Source organism: Lutra lutra, chromosome 3 (genome assembly GCF_902655055.1).
Source record: "Lutra lutra chromosome 3, mLutLut1.2, whole genome shotgun sequence".
NCBI classification, from domain to species: Eukaryota; Metazoa; Chordata; class Mammalia; order Carnivora; family Mustelidae; genus Lutra; species Lutra lutra.
The window spans coordinates 197,811,174-197,829,343 of record NC_062280.1 but is presented as its reverse complement, the minus strand read 5'-3'; the positions used below and the strand labels follow the sequence as shown (position 1 = coordinate 197,829,343).

The 18,170-nt window shown below is 42.8% G+C and overlaps 1 protein-coding gene across 1 annotated transcript in view; it reads right to left on the bottom strand.

Moving 5' to 3' along the window:
• The window catches only part of MYO16 (myosin XVI), a 438,349-nt gene that overhangs the window by 115,214 nt on the left and 304,965 nt on the right, over positions 1-18,170 (bottom strand). Inside the window, 3 exon segments of the mRNA XM_047720392.1 lie at positions 12,686-12,891; positions 13,823-13,903; positions 16,388-16,563. Coding sequence (XP_047576348.1) covers positions 12,686-12,891; positions 13,823-13,903; positions 16,388-16,563 — 463 coding nt within the window.

The following is an 18,170-nucleotide window of genomic DNA, read 5'->3' as shown; positions in this document are numbered from 1 at the left end:
CTCTACAGCAATGGTCAAAGCATAATAAAGAATTAGAAATCAACGTATAAAAGTGTCTAGTTAAGCAGGGTTGAACTGTTTAACCCCGGCGTGGGAAGATGGTTATGGCACTGATGTTGGTCTTAACGTGAGAGTGTACTGGGCATAGAAAACAGATTACCCTGTATCTGCACTTTCTCCAAATATACCCTTCACTGGGACAGGACCTGTCGATTTTTTAATAGCCCATGGGATTAATGATACCTTTTAAAGTTTTTTCCTGGGTGCCTGGGTGGCTCAGTCGGGTAAGCATCTGACTCTTGGTTTCAGCTCTGGTCATGATGCCTGACACTCTTTCCTTGTAGAAAGTTCCAGATCTCAGGGTCATCAGGGTCATCAGACTGGGCCCTGCACCGGGCTCCATGCTGGTGTGGAGTGCTCATAAGATTCTCTCTGTTTCTCTCTCTCCCCCTCCCCCACTGGCTCATGCATGATCTTTCTCTAAACAAATCAATAAATAAAAAGGTTTTCCCTGATAATTCTGTAAAGGTCAATCTTGAGATGATGTGTGTATCTCTAATGCAAAATGTATGGATACAACTTTCTTGTTTTCCTGTCTTGTTAAATAATTACTGACTTACTGAATTTAATGTATAACTGATGCCTTCCATTTCTTAGCTTTCCAGAGACCTGAAAGAATTTTCTTCGAAAAATGGAGCACATGAATATGACGAATGCCACATTTGGTATTCGACTTCCTGAATGGGACTCTGATTGTTCTGTGTCATGATGATCAGAGCTGGAAAAAAGTCACACTGCCCCTATCTCTAACCATCTGTCAGTTTAGATAGTTCATATTATTCCTATTAAAGTACTTTCCCCTGGAGTCCCTCACTATGTGCATTGACAATTTTCAGGTCACTCTGTAGGATTCATTTTTCTGCAGATTTCATTGTTTTGAATATTTTATAAGTTCCTGATTAATATCAGATATCCCACTTCTCCAGCTCTACAGAAAGTAGCTGAGGCCCTACACAGAAATACGTTAGGAGAGATTTGAAAGAATATTAAAGTTAGAACTATGTTATCATCACCATATTTTTAAAACTACGATTTTCTAAAAACGATGGGCTTCCTAACAACAAGACAATTTGCCTTTATTCTGAAGTTGAATACATTCTGCTCAATATAGAAGTCTTTATTTCATATAATATAAATATTTACTTATTAAACTGCCACAAAAGTAAGTTTTCAGGCTTTGTAATAGGGTTTTACAACAATATAGTTAGAGTAGAGGGTTCAAGTGAGCACATCGTAGGAAGAGCACAAAGTGGGTCAGCTCTAACTGTAAATTACTCAGTTAAAAATAGCCTCTCCCTAAACATAGATCATCAGTAGAGTCTACTGTGATTTGATGTTTTTTTCCTAAATACATTTCTACAGCATAAATTGGTCCTCCATCCCTATGGTACCACAGAAACTGCCTTTCGTTAATAGAGCATTTCAAAGAACAGAGGAGAAAGTCATAAAATGAAGGTATTTCTTAAACTAACATGGAAGTACACATCCAGGACTGTTGGATAGTTATCATATGACTAGAAATTTCAGGGAACGACTCATGGTATTTTGGAGGAGAGTGAGAATATTATTAAACTGTGGCAAAGGCACCCTGGGACCATTGTCTCGTGCTCAAGTCTACAGGGATGTCCAGAAATGGAAATATCTTGGCATAATTCAAGCAAACATTTTAAGCTGGTTAGATATGGACAATTCTCTGGCCACTAATGAATCTTAAAGAGGATATCAATGAATACTCCATCTTGGACACCAAACTTAGAGCTCAGCTATAAAACTGTACCGAAAATAAAACATTCCTAATTCGTGCCTTAGTTCATCCAACAAATACTGGCTAGCCACCCATTACGTGCACACAGAAGAAGGTTTCCTTAAGAGAGCTTGTGTCTACCAGGGATGGAGGAGATTAAAGATTCTTGGCAATGTGCCAAGACTCATGAGCAGGTGGGGGCAGGGTGGGTAGGGTGACCAATGTCCTGGTTTGCCAGGGGTGGTCCCAGTTGATACCTGCATTCCTGTCAAAATTAATTAAGGGTTTGCCATTTCACTGTAAAACCTGTCCTGGTTTGGTCAATATACTACAGAGTCACCCTGGTCACTGGCGACAAACAGTGTTAGATTCTAGAACATTCTGCCTGTGGTATCCTGCTCTCTCTAGAGAGAAATCTACTAGGGACAGGTTCCTACATTTAGTATGTATGACGAAGTTAGTGTGTGAATAAGCTCACTTCCACTATTTAGTCCTGGGACTCTCAACATGGAGGTGATCAGGGATGGGACACTGAGTCAACACAACATGCAATGCCAAATTAGTCTCATCGGGAAGGATGACTACGATGGACTGAGTGTTTGTTGTCCCATCCCCCCCTCCCCAAATTCATATTTTGAATCCCTGACACCCAGTATTTGGTGACCGAATTTGTCAATAAGGTCTTCTTGTAGGAGAAAATTTAGGTTACAGGAGGTCCTAAGGATGGAGTCCTAATTCAGTAGGATTTTGCGTGCATTCTTGCTCTGTCTCTCTGTCACTTCTTGGTCTCTGATCCTCACTCTCTCGTTCTCTTGGTGTTCACGCTTCCTGAAAAGGCAGCGGGGGCTCATGGCAAGAAAGCAGCTGTCTACAATCTAAGGGGAGAGCCCTCACCAGACACCAGCCCTGCTGGCCTCTTGATCTTGGACTTCCAGTCTCCAGGACTGGGAGAAAATAACTATCTGTTGTTTAAGCCATGAGTCTGTAGTGTTTTGTGACCAACACAGCGACTGATGGCTTGCACGGTCATGCTAGGGTCCCCAGCTCAGCCAGGATACCTGGAACTTCTCTAGCTCATCAGAGCCGAGGGAGAAGCCAGAAAGAGTGATTCAGAAATAGAAATTTAACTTATGTGCATGGAATTCTGGACATTTAACTCAACAAGGCAAGATAATCAGATTTGGGACTTTAATTCCTTTGGAACTGAACATTTCTGGACTTTCATTTACAAGATGTATTAATCTTTGAACTTTCATTTCTCATGGGGATCTTAATAGTGGAAGAAGATGTATAGTCAAATTTGGGGAATATCTAGACTATTGGGATTTTATTATCTGAGTTGCTCTTTTGTTTTATTTGAATATTTCCATTTATTCGGGGTTGCAGAATCTCTGACAGACTCAGCTGGACACTGTCTAGACAGGGTTTGCAACTGGAAATGAAACGCACTTAGCCATGAATACAGAGTGTCCTTGAAACCCATTAAAGTAATGCACTGTTGGGCCACTTCAGAGTCTTTGGGTGCAAAATCTATATTCCTTGTCAGTGGCCCCAGAAGGTACACAAAGATGCAGTGGGGTGTTCATGAAGGACGGCATGTCCCCTCAGGGGACTGGCCACACCCCAAGGTTGTTGACAGGTTTACTGGAGGAGTCCAATGCCCCAGAACACAAAACACCGCAGAGATTCACCAAGGACCATCCTCTTCTTTTCAGCTGTTTCCTTAGAGATGTAGGCAGACATCGCTCTCCTCTAATACCGCCCACTTCGTAAGGGAGGGTGTGGTAGGGGACTAATGTGACTGGCAATTTTGGTAAGAAAAATACAGAGCCTTCTCAGCTGCTAATAATAGACAACTGCTCCTGGTTCACGGTGGTCTTCCTCAGTTTCTCCAGGCTCCAAGCCTTCCCCGAACAGCCCCCGTCATGGGGAAGTGTGGCTGGGTCTGTGCTGTATGTAACTGAGGGTCAGGCTGGCCAGTCTTAGGGTTGGCTCTATTAGCAGGAACTGTTGGCTCTTATGCCAAGAGCTGTCTTTAAAGGTGATGTTTTGATCATTTTGTCTTCCCACTTCGGTCAAAATTGAATAAGGATAAAGATGCTATTGATTAGGTCTCTTCAAAGATCCCAATGACAACCTGAGGTTCTTTGTAGACTCTTGAACCACTGAGATCATTCAGATAGAATCAATGAAAACTACCAACTAAGGGTCCCATTAAAAACCACTGTTGTTCTATAAACAGAATTAAATAATTTGTAAGTAATGAAACACATAAGTTATGGGTAAGTATTTAAAGCTGGTTTGGCCCTAAAAGGAAGATCATTTCGTGATTATGTTTTGCCAAACATAACTTATAATTAAAAACATGGCAATATATCAGTGGAGGGGGCATGGGGAAGCCCATATAAATCAAGTAATGAATAATAAGATACGGAATTCTGGGACTGAATTTTTAATGTTCTTATAAGACTGTTTTAGAAATACAATAGAATTAATTGTTAAAATACTGAATTCCTGTAGCTTCCTGTCTATTTTCCTAGAACAGCACAGTCACCCTGATTTCATTCATTTCATATTGGATGCTTACTGGAGTGGAATTATTTAGTAAATTATTCTAGACTGGTCCGAGTGGAGTATGTTTCCAAGGAACTGTTAGAAAGTTCTCAAGCAGAGAAAGTCAATTATCAGATGGTTTCACTTACTTGCGGAACATAAGGAATAGCATGAGGACATTAGGAGAAGGAAGGGAAAAATGAAGGGGGGGAACCAGAGAGGGAGACAAACCATGAGAGACTGTGGACTTGGAGAAACAAACTGAGGGTTTTAGAGGGGAGGGGGTGGGGGTGGGTATTGTGGAGGGCACGAATTGCATGGAGCACTGGGCGTGGTGCATAAGCCATATTTTGGAACCCCACATCAAAAACTAGTGATGTACTATATGGTGACTAACATAATAAAAAAATAATAATAATAAAAAAAAGAAAATTGTAAAACACTTTTGTGTTCACTTTTTTTGTTATTTTACATGTAATCGTGCAGTTCTCCATCTGCAAGGATCACATTTCTTACTCACTTGGAGCTCACTTTCCAGGAGTCAAGATTCATCAGCCCATTCTCCATCAGCCAGCTGCCCTGTTGCCGCTGCATGACCATGCAAAGTCGCTGGTAAGGACAGGGACAATGGTGGCCGTGAACCCCACGAAGCTAACTGGGTTGTTTTTCAGGAAGCAGAGCAAAGGAAATGCAGAATGAAGGGCCCAGGTCTGCATCTGGAGACATCTCCAGGGATTTTTTTTTCCCCATGGAGGTCAGGGTGCTGCTCGGGGGTTCCCGCTCTTCCAGCAGGAAGAGGGCATGGGGAATGTGAGCACATGGGAACAGGGCCAAGGTCAACGCTGCACCAGCACCGTGGATGGATTAAAGACACCTCAGGGGTGAGAGGTGTGAGCTGGTACCCGAGTCCCCGGGGACCAGAGTTTGCTCTGAGGGCAAACGAATGCTGCAGTAATGACAGCCCAGGGGGGGAAGTGAGGGCGAAATGAGTGACCCTTGGGGACAGCGCAGCACAGTGCCCAGCCTCCGCCATGCTGATGAATGCGCTTGAGGCATGTTTAAGTCAAAGCTGGCAAATCGTAAGGACATAACTAACTCGTATCTGGGTAATGAGAGTAGTTGTGTGGAAAGCTATTCTAAGGACCAGAGTAACGAGCCTGCAGCGGCGATCTGGGGCGTGACCCAGAGTGGGCCTCCACACACGCGAGGAGGACTTCCTACCTGAGTGACATCTGAGTCAGCAGAACGCTCCACGAAGAGATGAGGGGACGAGCATGGGAGGCAGAAATGGACAAGGGATACCGACCCCGGGAACAGACAACCCGAGCCAGGTCACGGAAACGTAGAAGCAAACATCAGTCACCTTTCCCTCTCTGCCCCCTTTCTATAGACACGGTTCCCCAGCTCCACTGGAAAGGGGGGGTGGACCTAGATAAGGGGTCAGCTGCCCTGGGGCCCAAACCACTTGCACTCTGTTCCTGTGGGTCTTTCTCCCACATGCCGTTGGCAGCTGTGCGGGGCCCCACGCGGAGCCGGGTACTGGCAGGAGTGACCTCGTGGCCTGCAGCTGACAACCATGACCATGTGGCCTTTTCTAGAAAAAGTTCACACATGCCCTGAGTAGATTATGTGGAAAATGATGATTCACAACCCACTGAGCCCCCAAACAGGTTCCCAATAAAGACAGAACGATGCTTCAACTGAAATGGCTTCTAGAACCTATGCCTGACCCTTCTCTTTCCAATTTCACATTTTACTGAAAAGTCACCAGTCCTCTCCTCCCGAACTTCACGAAACCAGCCCTGAGATGAGTTGTAGCAGGACGAACATGGTCAGCCTTGGCACGACCACCCCAAAGGAAACAGATCTTTTGCCAATTAAAGCTTTTAGGACATTTAACAGCTCCTGAACTTACTAATACACGTTTCTATTAAAGACACATTGACAGCACCTGGCAGCCTGTCCATATCACGAGGAGAACTTCTAGAAGATTCCAGCTCAGACCTGCGGCTCTGGCAATGCTGGTTCACTGGGCAGCTGCCTTCCCCGCGGGCTGAGTCCAAGAAACTGAAGTGTGGCTTCTTTCGTCTGTCTCCGGGCACCCAATTTCCCATCAGGGCCGTGTGCTTGCACAGCCTGACCTTTGGACAACAAGTGTGTCATTGAAACAAGCTCAACGATTCAGACTGTTTCTAAGAGGAATCTCGTCCAGCGACAGTCTCAGAGCACAGATCGTTCTCCCTCACCACGCCAAGCATAATACCACTACCGGGGGCGCTCCTCAAGGGCACGTCTTTCTGTCTTTTTCAAATAAGGTTGTGGCCCCAAAGGGTGAAGCCGGGAGTGATGTCCTGCTCTCCCCTGCCAACCGTAAGTCAGTCCATAGAGTAACAGCGGGTATGAGCCCCAAGCTTGTCCCCCAGCATCCAGAGGTAGATTCCAAAAGATTTCCCTGTCATTTCTGGAAGAAGATAAAACGTGAGAGGCTCATGCTCTGAGCAAAGCAGAGACTTATGGAGTAAGAGCTACCATGGGCCGGCTTCCCACTGGGAAGAGGCGTTCGTTACAATGTCACAAGCCCAGAACTGAAAGAAAGTTCTGGAAAATGATGGTACCGCACCTTACAAGGTAAAATGCATGGTACCATTCCTTGAAGGACTTCTCAAAATAATTTCCCTAGGGGTGCCTGGGTGGCTCAGTCAGTCCTGGCTCAGGACATGTTCTCAGGGTCCTGGGGTCGAGCACCGCATCGGCCTCCCTGCTCAACAGGGGGTCTGCTTCTCCCTCTCCCTTTGCTGCTTCCCCTGCTCATGCTCTCTCTGTGTCAAATAAATAAAACTTTAAATAATTTCCTTAGCATTGCCTCATATTATACTTCCCTCAATTCTAGAATTGGAAAACAAAAACAAATACAAAACCATGATGGTGTTATATTATTCAACACACTGAAGTCACATATACTTATTGGGAAGAGATGGAATAATAGGAATTCTTACACATAGGAACAGCCGTGGAAGATCTTATTGTTCCCAATTATTTGCATGTTCTCCCTTCAAGGGGATACAGTAGCTGGTTCTGACATTGGCCACAATCCATTGCTTCTTCCAGGGGGTAGACCTGGATTGGTCTGCAACTGTTTGACCAAGAAAACACAAGGGCAGTGATGATGGCCCAGTTCCAGGCCCAGCTTCTAGGACTGCAAGTTTCCCTTCTTGCCCCAAGAACTGGGAGCTGCCAGGGAAGAGTTTCAGACTGTGCTGCTGGAGGAACACCAAGGCACATGAGCGAGGAAGCCATCGTACGCATCCAGCCCAGCTAACATGAGTGTCTTCTTCTATCTGGCTGTAACTTTTGGAAGACCCCAAGCAAGAATTGCTCACCTGAGCCCAGTAACCCACAGAACCAGGAGAAATAACACATTGTTTTATATCATGAAGTTTTGTGGTGTTTGCTACATAGTGACAGATGAACGGAGCCAGAAGTTGGTTGTGTGTTGTATAGTTTCTCTGAGGAGTAAAACATTTTCCCATCTTATTCATGTTGGCCTTGGCCAACAGATTGCCTTTAGGCAATGGAATATAAGCAAGTGACAAGTGCCACAGCTCGGGAAATGTTGTAACAGGCATTCCGGCCATTTCTCCTCTCCCGCTGACACAGAAAGGGCACGTCCCACCTCGCAGTTCTTCCTGGGACCATCATGGAAAAGACTCCCATATCAGAGCTGGGCTGAGCTTTGCTGTACTACTTCCAAATCACAGAAATGAGTACAAGAGAGAAAATTTTGCTATTACAGGCCACGGACATGGGATTTTATCTTCCGCAGAATCAACTGCTGAGAGTTGTCATTTACAAAGTCACCTGAAAAATTTCGCGAGCCAGACCGACATTAGGGAAAGTCATTGACACAGAAGAGCATATGAGAGCCATCTGCTCAGTGTCACTGAGCAGGCTCGAGAAGCACGAAGGGTGGCAGGAGTTCTGCTAGAGTCCAGGCATGCAGTAGGACCTGCCCCTCATGCAAGCAGCCTATGGTCTCCTGTGGGCAGCAAATATGTTCTGGAAGGGGTGAGAGAGTCAACATTTCAGCCTTTTGCATGCCAAGAGACAACACTGAGGACATTATGCAGTATGTCGCTAACCAATTAAAATATAACAATTTAAAGACGCATGGAACATTTTTAGCTCTCAGGCCATATGAAAGTAGGTGACAGGCCAGATCTCACCCAGTGGCTGTGGCCTGCTCACCTCTGGTCCAGTGGTTGAGGTTGGCCATAAAGGGCTATTTCCAGGGAGTGTACAACAACTGTCTTGCTCAAGCATTTTCTGAAGCATCAGAAAAAGACAGAGGAGAGACACCAAGCAATTTAGGAATCTATGAAAAATTTTCCAAAGGAGGGAATGCCCAAGTGAATCTTGAATATCAAGTAAATACTATGAGTAAATGGACACAAAGGCAAGAAGGATGAGAGAGTTTTTGGAACCACAGGATATGTGCACCTAAACTCTGTTTCCTTCCACTAACACTAGAGCATTTCATAGCAAGAACAAGCACCCAAAATTTCCCAACGTAATTCGTCCAGCTTGGCTACCATGGACACCATGGAAACACATCCTACAAATGCAGGTATCCTCGCCAGCCTCCACTGACGTCACAAAATACCACCGACTGGGCTGCTTAACAACAGGAATTTATTTTCTCACAGTTCTGGAGTCTGGGAAGTCCAAGGTCAAGGCGCCGGCCAATTTAGTTTCCATGGAGGTCTCTTCCTGCCTCCTGCCTTGCCGAGAGCCGCCTTCTCACTGTGTCCTCACATAGCACACACAGAAAGAGCATGCACCTGCTCTCTGATGACTCTTGTCACAAGGACACTAATGCTGTCGGATCAGGGCTCCAGCCCATGAGCTCACTCCACGCGGATTCCCTCCCACAAGCCCCATCTCCAAGTGCACTTACATTGGGGGTGAGAGCTTCAGCCTATGAATTTTGAGCGATGTACGATTTAGCTCAGAGCAACAGGACACCAGTTGTGGATCATGACGCTCCTTTCCTTTTGCTCGTATGTCCAAACTTGCAGAGTCTTTTGTTGTGGGAGGCAGGACCTTACATCTTTATCATCCCTCTGGGAAGCTACTGATGCTATGAGGCGAACACTCAGCAGGCATACCTCTACATTTAATCAAAACTGGATCCGTTAGACTAATGCGATTCTCCAGTCTCAGTTAGGAAGTCTCAGAACGATTGACAGTTATTAAAGCCGAAATACCACAAAGCAAATTTGCAATATCATCACATCCACCTACAGATTCCACAAGAATGTCATTATCCCCACTTAGTGTCATGTTGGATTTCAGGAAAAGTAAACGCCATTCAGATAAGTAGGTGCTTCACCACAGGACATCTTTTGCCTCTCCGTCTGATACATTTGTGGCGATCATATTCCTTTCTGTGTGCTAAATGAAGTAATCTGTTTTCAAAGGGTTTTATTCTCCAACGATTAAGACAAGGTGATAGGAAGAGAAAATAAGTATTTTACATAGGAACAATACATCTGTTATCAGTTATCAATTTAATAAGAAGTTCTGGCAAGCAAACTTCCTATTAAATTGCACCTTTAACCTTTGTTTATATAATGATGCTTGATTGCCTGGGGCAATGTCAAAGTTCTGATGAGCTTTCTTTTTTTTTTTTTTTTAAAGATTTTATTTATTTATTTGACAGAGAGAAATCACAAGTAAGCAGAGAGGCAGGCAGAGAGAGAGGAGGAAGCAGGCTCCCTGCTGAGCAGAAAGCCCGATGCGGGGCTCGAACCCAGGACCTGGGATCATGACCTGAGCCGAAGGCAGTGGCTTAACCCACTGAGCCACCCAGGCGCCTCTCTGATGAGCTTTCTAAATAAATATTAAATTATAGTGGAATCACTATGCTATACACCTGAAACTTAGGTAACACTGCGTGTCAACTATACTCAAATACAAAAATTATTTCCTGACATGACAGTATGTGAATTATATTTTATTCCAGTTCTATAGAAATGGATCATCTCTGTATGGACCAGAGTTTTTTGTGACAATAGCGCACACTGTCATCCTTCATTTAAGGAAGATGGTGGCAAGATGCCCGGTGGCTCAGTCGGTTAAGTCTCCAACTCTTGATTTTAGCTCAGGTCTTAATCTCAGGGTGGGGAGTTCAAGCCCCACATTGGGCTCCATGCTGGGCACGGAGCCTACTTAAAAAAAAAAAATATGGTGGCGAATTTCCACTGATGTAAATGAATAATTCCATCTCTATTGATATGCCACTGAAAATAAGGATAAGTAGAAATCATATCTTTTTTTAAATAAGGGGCTGGTGAAAGCAATGCAAAGATTTACCAAAAAATATTATTTCTCATCCCTGCTACTCTTTTAAACAAACCATGGCTATAGTCTCTGTTACATAGAAATATTTCTTTAAGTTGAATAAAGAATAATCTGCAAGGCCAGGTTCATTCTGAAAGCGCTGGTTAAACACAATGCACACAAATTGTTATTGTGTAAGACATGGTCCCTGCCTAGAGGTCATGGTAGACAAGAGATGTGTATATGTGAAATGCTGTACTTAGTTTTAAAAGACATCTCATACACTCTTTTCCTAGAGGTCCTGGTTGAGTATATACGTCAAAGTAGACTTAGGGAAAAAAAAAAACAACAAGGCAGAAAGCATTTCCTAATCATTCTGATATGTAATATAGATACACACATGGGCACACACAGTCACGTTCACCATCCTCTGCTGGGGGAATAGGGCAATTTAAATAACTTATTTTCAGTTAGCAGCTTCCTCACGCTGGTGGCTCAAGTGGAACTTCTGGTCAACCAAGTATTAAATCTATTTTCTTTTTTTTTTAAGATTTTATTTATTTATTTGATAGATAGAGATCGCAAGTGGGCAGAGAGGCAGGCAGAGAGAGAGGGGGAAGCAGGCTCCCTGCTGAGCAGAGAGTCCCATGCGGGGCTCAATCCCAGGACCCTGAGATCATGACCTGTGCCGAATACAGAGGCCTAACACACTGAGCCACCCAGGTGCCCCCAAATCTCTTTTCTTAAATAAATGTTTGTCTAATAGATTTTCCATACTAGTTGTACAGTTAGTTTGAACCATAAATGCTACATTTTATTCTTGTAATATTGATAATATTTTATATCCATATTATTTTTAAACTTTACCTTCTTTTATATAGGATTACTAAATACTTTTTTCTTTTCTTTCTTTCTTTCTTTTTTTTTTTTTTTTGCTTACTTCCCTATTATTTTGTAATTGGCTAAGAACAAACATTGTCATTATTTTCACCAGTGCCTATGTTGCAATAAAACTTTATTTACAAAAATAGGGGTGGGGGCTAGATTTGGCCAATGAGAGTAGTTTCCCTGATCTAGAAAAATATTTTGTTCACGGACATAGGGGAGAAAATAATCACATATATACGTTCTTTTATTTTTATTTTTTGGGGGGGCAGAGGGAGAGAATCTCCTTTTTTTTTTAGGGCAGGGAGGGAGAGACAGGGACCCTTAGCAGGCTCCATGCCTACTGTGGAGTCTGACATGGTGCTTGATCTCACAACCCTGAGATCATGACCTGAGCTGAAATCAGGAGTCGGATATCCTACCGACTGAGGCAGCCAGGGGCCCCTATATTCTTTTAAATAAAAAATTTTAAGTAAACATTATATGCAACAATCTTAGAAATCTTTAAATCCAAGAAAATCTACTCACATAAAGTAACATGAAAACGGTTTCCAAGGTATCAAAGTTCTGTCACTTTTTTACAAAAAGCTTGCTCAGTGTGTTTCATTGTTTCCGAGAGTATTTTGTTTACTGGGCTTAGAAGAATGTACCTGAACCTTGAACAAGACAGGTTTGAAGTGTGCGGGCCCACTTATACGGAGATTGTTGTATATAAATATAGTACAGCACTGTAGATATGTTTTCTCTCCCTTAGGATTTTCATAATAACATCTTCTTTCCTCTGGCTTACTGTATTGTAAAAATATGGTATATAACATGTATAACACACAAAATGTATGTTAATCCACTGTTTGTGTTATTGGTAGGGTTTCTGGTCAACAGTAGGTTGTTAGTAGTTAAGCTGTGTAGGGATTGGAAGTTACACACTGATTTCCCACTGTGCGTGTGGGGGCAGGTGCCCCAACCTCCCCCATGGTTCAAAGAGTCAACTGTATACACAATAAAACCAAGGCCTGAAACAAAGAACAAAACAGGAGAGCCTTGCTAGCACGTCAGCAGGATGTCACACCGAGCAAATACATATGTTTCAAGAGCAGAATTTACCTTGACAGGAAATCCGAGAAGGAAAGGCGAACAGGGTAACCATATCGGATGGTCTTCACCATGTCCAGGACCCCAATATATTGTAGCTGAGCAGACACGTAAAAATTATCAAAAGTATCTGGCAGCCTTGAGTTATTGGGCTTGATGCAATGAATAAAGTGTGGAGTCCGCTTCTGAAGTTTTCCGATAATATCAGTTAGAGATTTCTAAGGAGAGAAGCAAAACACAGCTTATTCTCCGAAGACCACACTGACGGCAAATATAAAGGGCTTTTCAATAAAATTTTTTTTTTAATCATTTTTTAAATTTATTTTCAGCATAACAGTATTCATTGTTTTTGCACCACACCCAGTGCTCCGTGCAGTCCGTGCCCTCTCTAATACCCACCACCTGGTGCCCCCAACCTCCCACCCCCCCCCACCTCTTCAAACCCTTCAAATTGTTTTTCAGAGTCCATAGTCTCTCATGGTTCACCTCCCCTTCCAGTTTCTCTCAACTCCTTTCTCCTCTCCATCTCCCCATGTCCTCCATGCTATTTGTTATGCTCCACAAATAAGTGAAACCATATGATAATTGACTCTCTCTGCTTGACTTATTTCACTCAGCATCATCTCTTTCAGTCCCGTCCATGTTCCTACAAAAGTTGGGTATTCATCCTTTCTGATAGAGGCATCATACTCCATAGTGTATATGGACCTCATCTTCCTTATCCATTCGTCCGTTGAAGGACATCTTGGTTCTTTCCACAGTTTGGCGACCGTGGCCATTGCTACTATAAACATTGGGGTACAGATGGCCCTTCTTTTCACTACATCTGTATCTTTGGGGTAAACACCCAGTAGTGCAATTGAAGGGTCATAGGGAAGCTCTATTTTTAATTTCTTGAGGAATCTCCACACTGTTCAATAAAAATGTTTATCTTTGATCCATAACTCTTTTATTATGAAGTCTCTGTGGCATGAGTCTGTGTGTGTGTGTGTGTGTGTGTGTGTGTGTGTGCGCACGCGCACACGCACGTTAAGTGCTTACTTTTATCTGAGGGTACTCAATGGGTCAAAAATGGGGAAAATACACATATACCCTCTACAGTTGATAAAATCAAAATCTCACTTTTGGAAAACCACAAAACCAACTAACCCTGAGTTGTGATGCAATGGTGACGGGACCTCCCCGTTCCAGTCGCTGAAGAAATGTAGAGGCTCCTTTCTTCTTTAATAACTGTCATGAAAATAAAAGGAAATAAAGAAAGAGCAATTTATTTATTGAGGTATGTAGTCCTTTATTTTTAATTGAAATATCGTTGACACTTGTTTCAAGCATACAACACAGTGATTTTCGTAGTATTTTCCTAAAGTCCACGTAGAAGAAAAAAAGTCAGCCTCCCACCCACGTGAATTCACTCACAGGACGGCACAAATCTACAAAAGACTGTAACATTCAGTACCAAAGGATTCCCGGTGATGGTACTCTAAACTGGGGACATGGGCAGCTACTTGTTAAATAATACCACGGCTGCCAGCCTCTCAAGTACACCGAAGCTGCGTCCTGGCCCATCTGAGTCCTGAGGCCAAGAGCTGACTCTTGTTCAGCAGGAAACAAGTGCACGCTGGTGCCTTGTGTTACCATCACACGTGTTTGTCCAGAAGTGGTAGCTTCCTGCCCGGCAAACAGATAGTCGTGTGTGTTACAAAACCTGACGTTCTAGCAATCACTGGTTTGTTCCCTTAAGTTAACCACAATCAATTTCTTCCCATTCTATTTTTCTTGCCCTTCCTCTTCTTTTTTTTTTTTAACTGCTCAAAGGAGTAGTAGATTACCTATCTGAAAAATGGCAAGACTCTGTGTTTTCTTCCATAAGTCATTGCATACAGCTCTTAAAAGGAAAAAAAATCATACATAGTAGAGATTAAAGGATAATGGAGATAAAAGAAGTCAGTGGAAATGAAGCCAATGGGGAAAGAAAGAAAGGGCAGAAGGTAATTAATTAAATCCCACCAGGGGTTAAAAGGAGCCCCAGCCACAGATGTACTGTATTGCCTTTCACAAAATCACACAGACTCAGACCAACATATCTATTGATCCAAAATCATTTATATTACAATAAAGAGGTCCTGATAGGAGAAAAACATCGGCTGAAACCTTCTTGTCAATATGGTATTGTTGCTAGCGTGGAAGCAGCTCATTTCCTTCCACTGACATGAACCGTCAAGCTGGAATGATCAATCCTGACAAGGGAACGTGAAAGGGGCGACTGGTCCAAGATCAACGGGTTTTCTACAGACGCAAGCCAAGTGCGACGCTTGATTAGAGTGGGGAAAACCCCGCCCGTCCTGCTGGCCACGGGCATGGATGTGCAAGGATGAAGGCAGCGTGCACAGAAGGGAGGGATTAAACACTTATGGAATAATTGTAATAAATAAATCTCCATCCCTGGAAATGGAACACTCAATTTCCCTTTCTGGGCGGAGGAACCACTGTGAATTATCTTCCTTTTGCAGTCCTTTAGGGAAAAGACTAATGGCCTCTATGCCTGGTAATGTTTAATAATTAAGGTTAAAAATTACAGTTTAGAGGTGTGTGGTGATTCTGTGCTCTTGATTTCCAGGATGATGGAGAAAGGAAGGGCCAGGAGGTTCAGTGAAACCCTCAGGAGTAGAGATCTTCCTTATGAAGGGTAACTCTTTATCTTTTTTTTATGTAAAAAAAATGCCACTCTGTATTCAGTGAAATTGAATTCCTGTGATCAGACAGTCCAGGAATGACTCCATCAAAGGATCCCTAATTGTAGGGTCCATTGGCTACACACACACACACACACACACACACACACACACACACGAGTACACATACTCACTCATTTCTAATATGTTATCTACATCCTGCCACTCTTCCAAAATAGAGCTGATTTTAATGATGCTTTTATTTTAATTGGTAAGCTCAAATGCATTCCAACAAGCTACAACAAGTGAATTTCTAAAATTGATTGTCCTGGATACCTTCCCAAACATATTTCTCATCTCCGTAGTTTTGGTAGCAGGCAGAGCAAACCAGGCTACCATCAGGCACTGAATCCTTAACGTTAACACATTTCCTACCTATTTCCTATTGGTTTGAGACAACTCCGCTGAATCTGTAGTTCTGTTTTATAAATAGAACCTTTATGTTTTAAGTATAACCACACTTGTGTCGGACAAGTACACATTAAAACTAGTATAATACAAAAGTAAGCTTAAAATCCACATGCTATCCAGAAAAAATACTTCCAGCCCCAGAAACATACACACTGCCTATAACAGAAACTACAATTTATTGTTTAGAGACCTAAAACCTCTGAAGTGATTAATGTCGACAGAATAAGGTAGCAAAGTTTATTCCCTGGAAAGCTACTGTCCCTGCAGTTACTTCCCATTCATCAAAAGGACAGTCACCGAGACAAGGCACAAATAGGATGTGGCAGAGACAACCAATAAAATCACTAATGTCCTATTTGCTATTGAATTTTTACTCTCCTGCACTCTCCTCTACTGTCCCCTCTCTCTTAAGGTTAAACTTCTGCCAGGATCCTTTTCATTACTTTTTGAAATTAAAATATCAATTTGTTCCCATCGGTTTTCAGAATTGCCTTTAAAAAAAGAAAAAAAAAAAAGTAAAGGTACTAAGCAGACTTAAGAACAACCAAACAAGAATCAGAGGAACTCCTACCTTACTGAGTTCTAGATAATTCCTGTTTTCTCCAATAATTGAAGAAGCTGCCGTTTTCTTACTGAGCAGGGTGGATTTCTGTCCTCTGAACTTAAAAGAAGGATAGGAGGACACGAGGGATCCTGTCTGTGACAGTTTCGACTGGAACAAATGATGTATCACGACATTTTCACTAGCTAGGAAAGAAATAAAGCGATATTGTGAGTGGCATTCAAATCGTTATGTCCCCGAGCTTTAAACACACTCCTCATTCCAGGGCTGTAAGCACTAGACATTCTCAGTGCAAGACGTAAGTGAGAGGTCATCTTTCTTTTTGCCTCTATTCTCTTTTCCCCACCATTAATCCTACCACTTAATGAATTCCGACCTTCTCTGTCCTGACCAGGAGTCCTAATCCGTGTCCCTGTACTCTACCTCAGCACTGGCCCTTGGCCTTCTGAGTAGCACCTGTGACTCTCCTAGCCTTGGGAACCCAGTCTTGCCTGTTTGGGTCTACAGGGCTTCAATTCTCTTGGCCAAATCATGAAGACCTGTGGTTTCTGCCAGCAGCTTCCCACCCCAGAAACACATGTCCCAGGGTCTAACCCAGCTCCTGGTGTATGTAAACATTTGTAGGAACCTGTTTCATCTGCTTGTACCAGTTGTTAGGGGAAACAGTTCAGCTACAAAGATAAAAAGCGAATGTCTTTTACATGTGACGTTATACAAATGTCTTTTACATGTGAGGTTATACAAATTATATTAAATTTGGAATCATATAGTGAAAACCACATACAGTGGTGAGAGCTCTATAAGACACCTTTCTCATGTTACCTACATTTGTATTTACATAATCCTCACAGTTGAGTTTCCTTTCCTACCTAATGACCATGACATATCTAGTTTGAGGATGATACAGGGTTAGAATGTAAAGTCGTGTGCACATCATTTAGGATCTTCTGGACCCATCAGCGAGTTAGCTCTGTTGAGCAGCAAAGCCATTTTTCTACCTTTCCCACACCCAGATTACTTTGCTTGCGCAGACTAACATATTTAGTGACAAGGCATGTAAAGGAAAGTCACTACATGATAAACAAACTAGGCAGAAGTGTCAGAAAAGGGAAGAACAATTGGGGAACGCAGGAAGGCAAAATGGAGCCCTGTGGTGTTGGATACAACTTAGGGCTAGCAGGATAAATTCATGATTTTTCATATAGAGCTACACACCCATATTTTATCTATGTATCTTCAGTTGTCTCATTCTGAAGGGGCCTCAAAGCAAAGACAACCCAGTTAGAAATGAGCTCGTCAAGCCCCCAGACCTCAGTGTTTCTTAATACCATTCTTCTCTAAAATAAATCTAGGCCTCTTGGGCACAGGGCTGATTTGGAGGCAGAGCTGATAATCGCGGAACATTCTGGAAGGCTGGAATATCAGGAGGTGCTAAACAAGATCACGAGAACCTGAAGAAAAACCTAGGAGCTGGCTTGAAGGGCTGCTCACTGGCCGTATCTTGAACAACGTTAGTATCAAAATAACGATAAGTAATGGATTGTGAGTCATTTAATAAAATAAGAATCTACGCACCCATACTACTAATAATTTAATTAGTTAATTAATGAGAAAGGGTAGTTCTTGCATTTGAATGTCACAATTGATGGGAAAATGGGGGGTAGAAAATCGTGATTTTTGCAACCATCAGAGAAATTGCTGGTTTGGGCAAGCATCTATCATGTATGTGAGCCAGCAGGTGAAAGTCTGATGTGGAGGAGAACATTGATTGCCTCATCTTCCTTATGAAGTG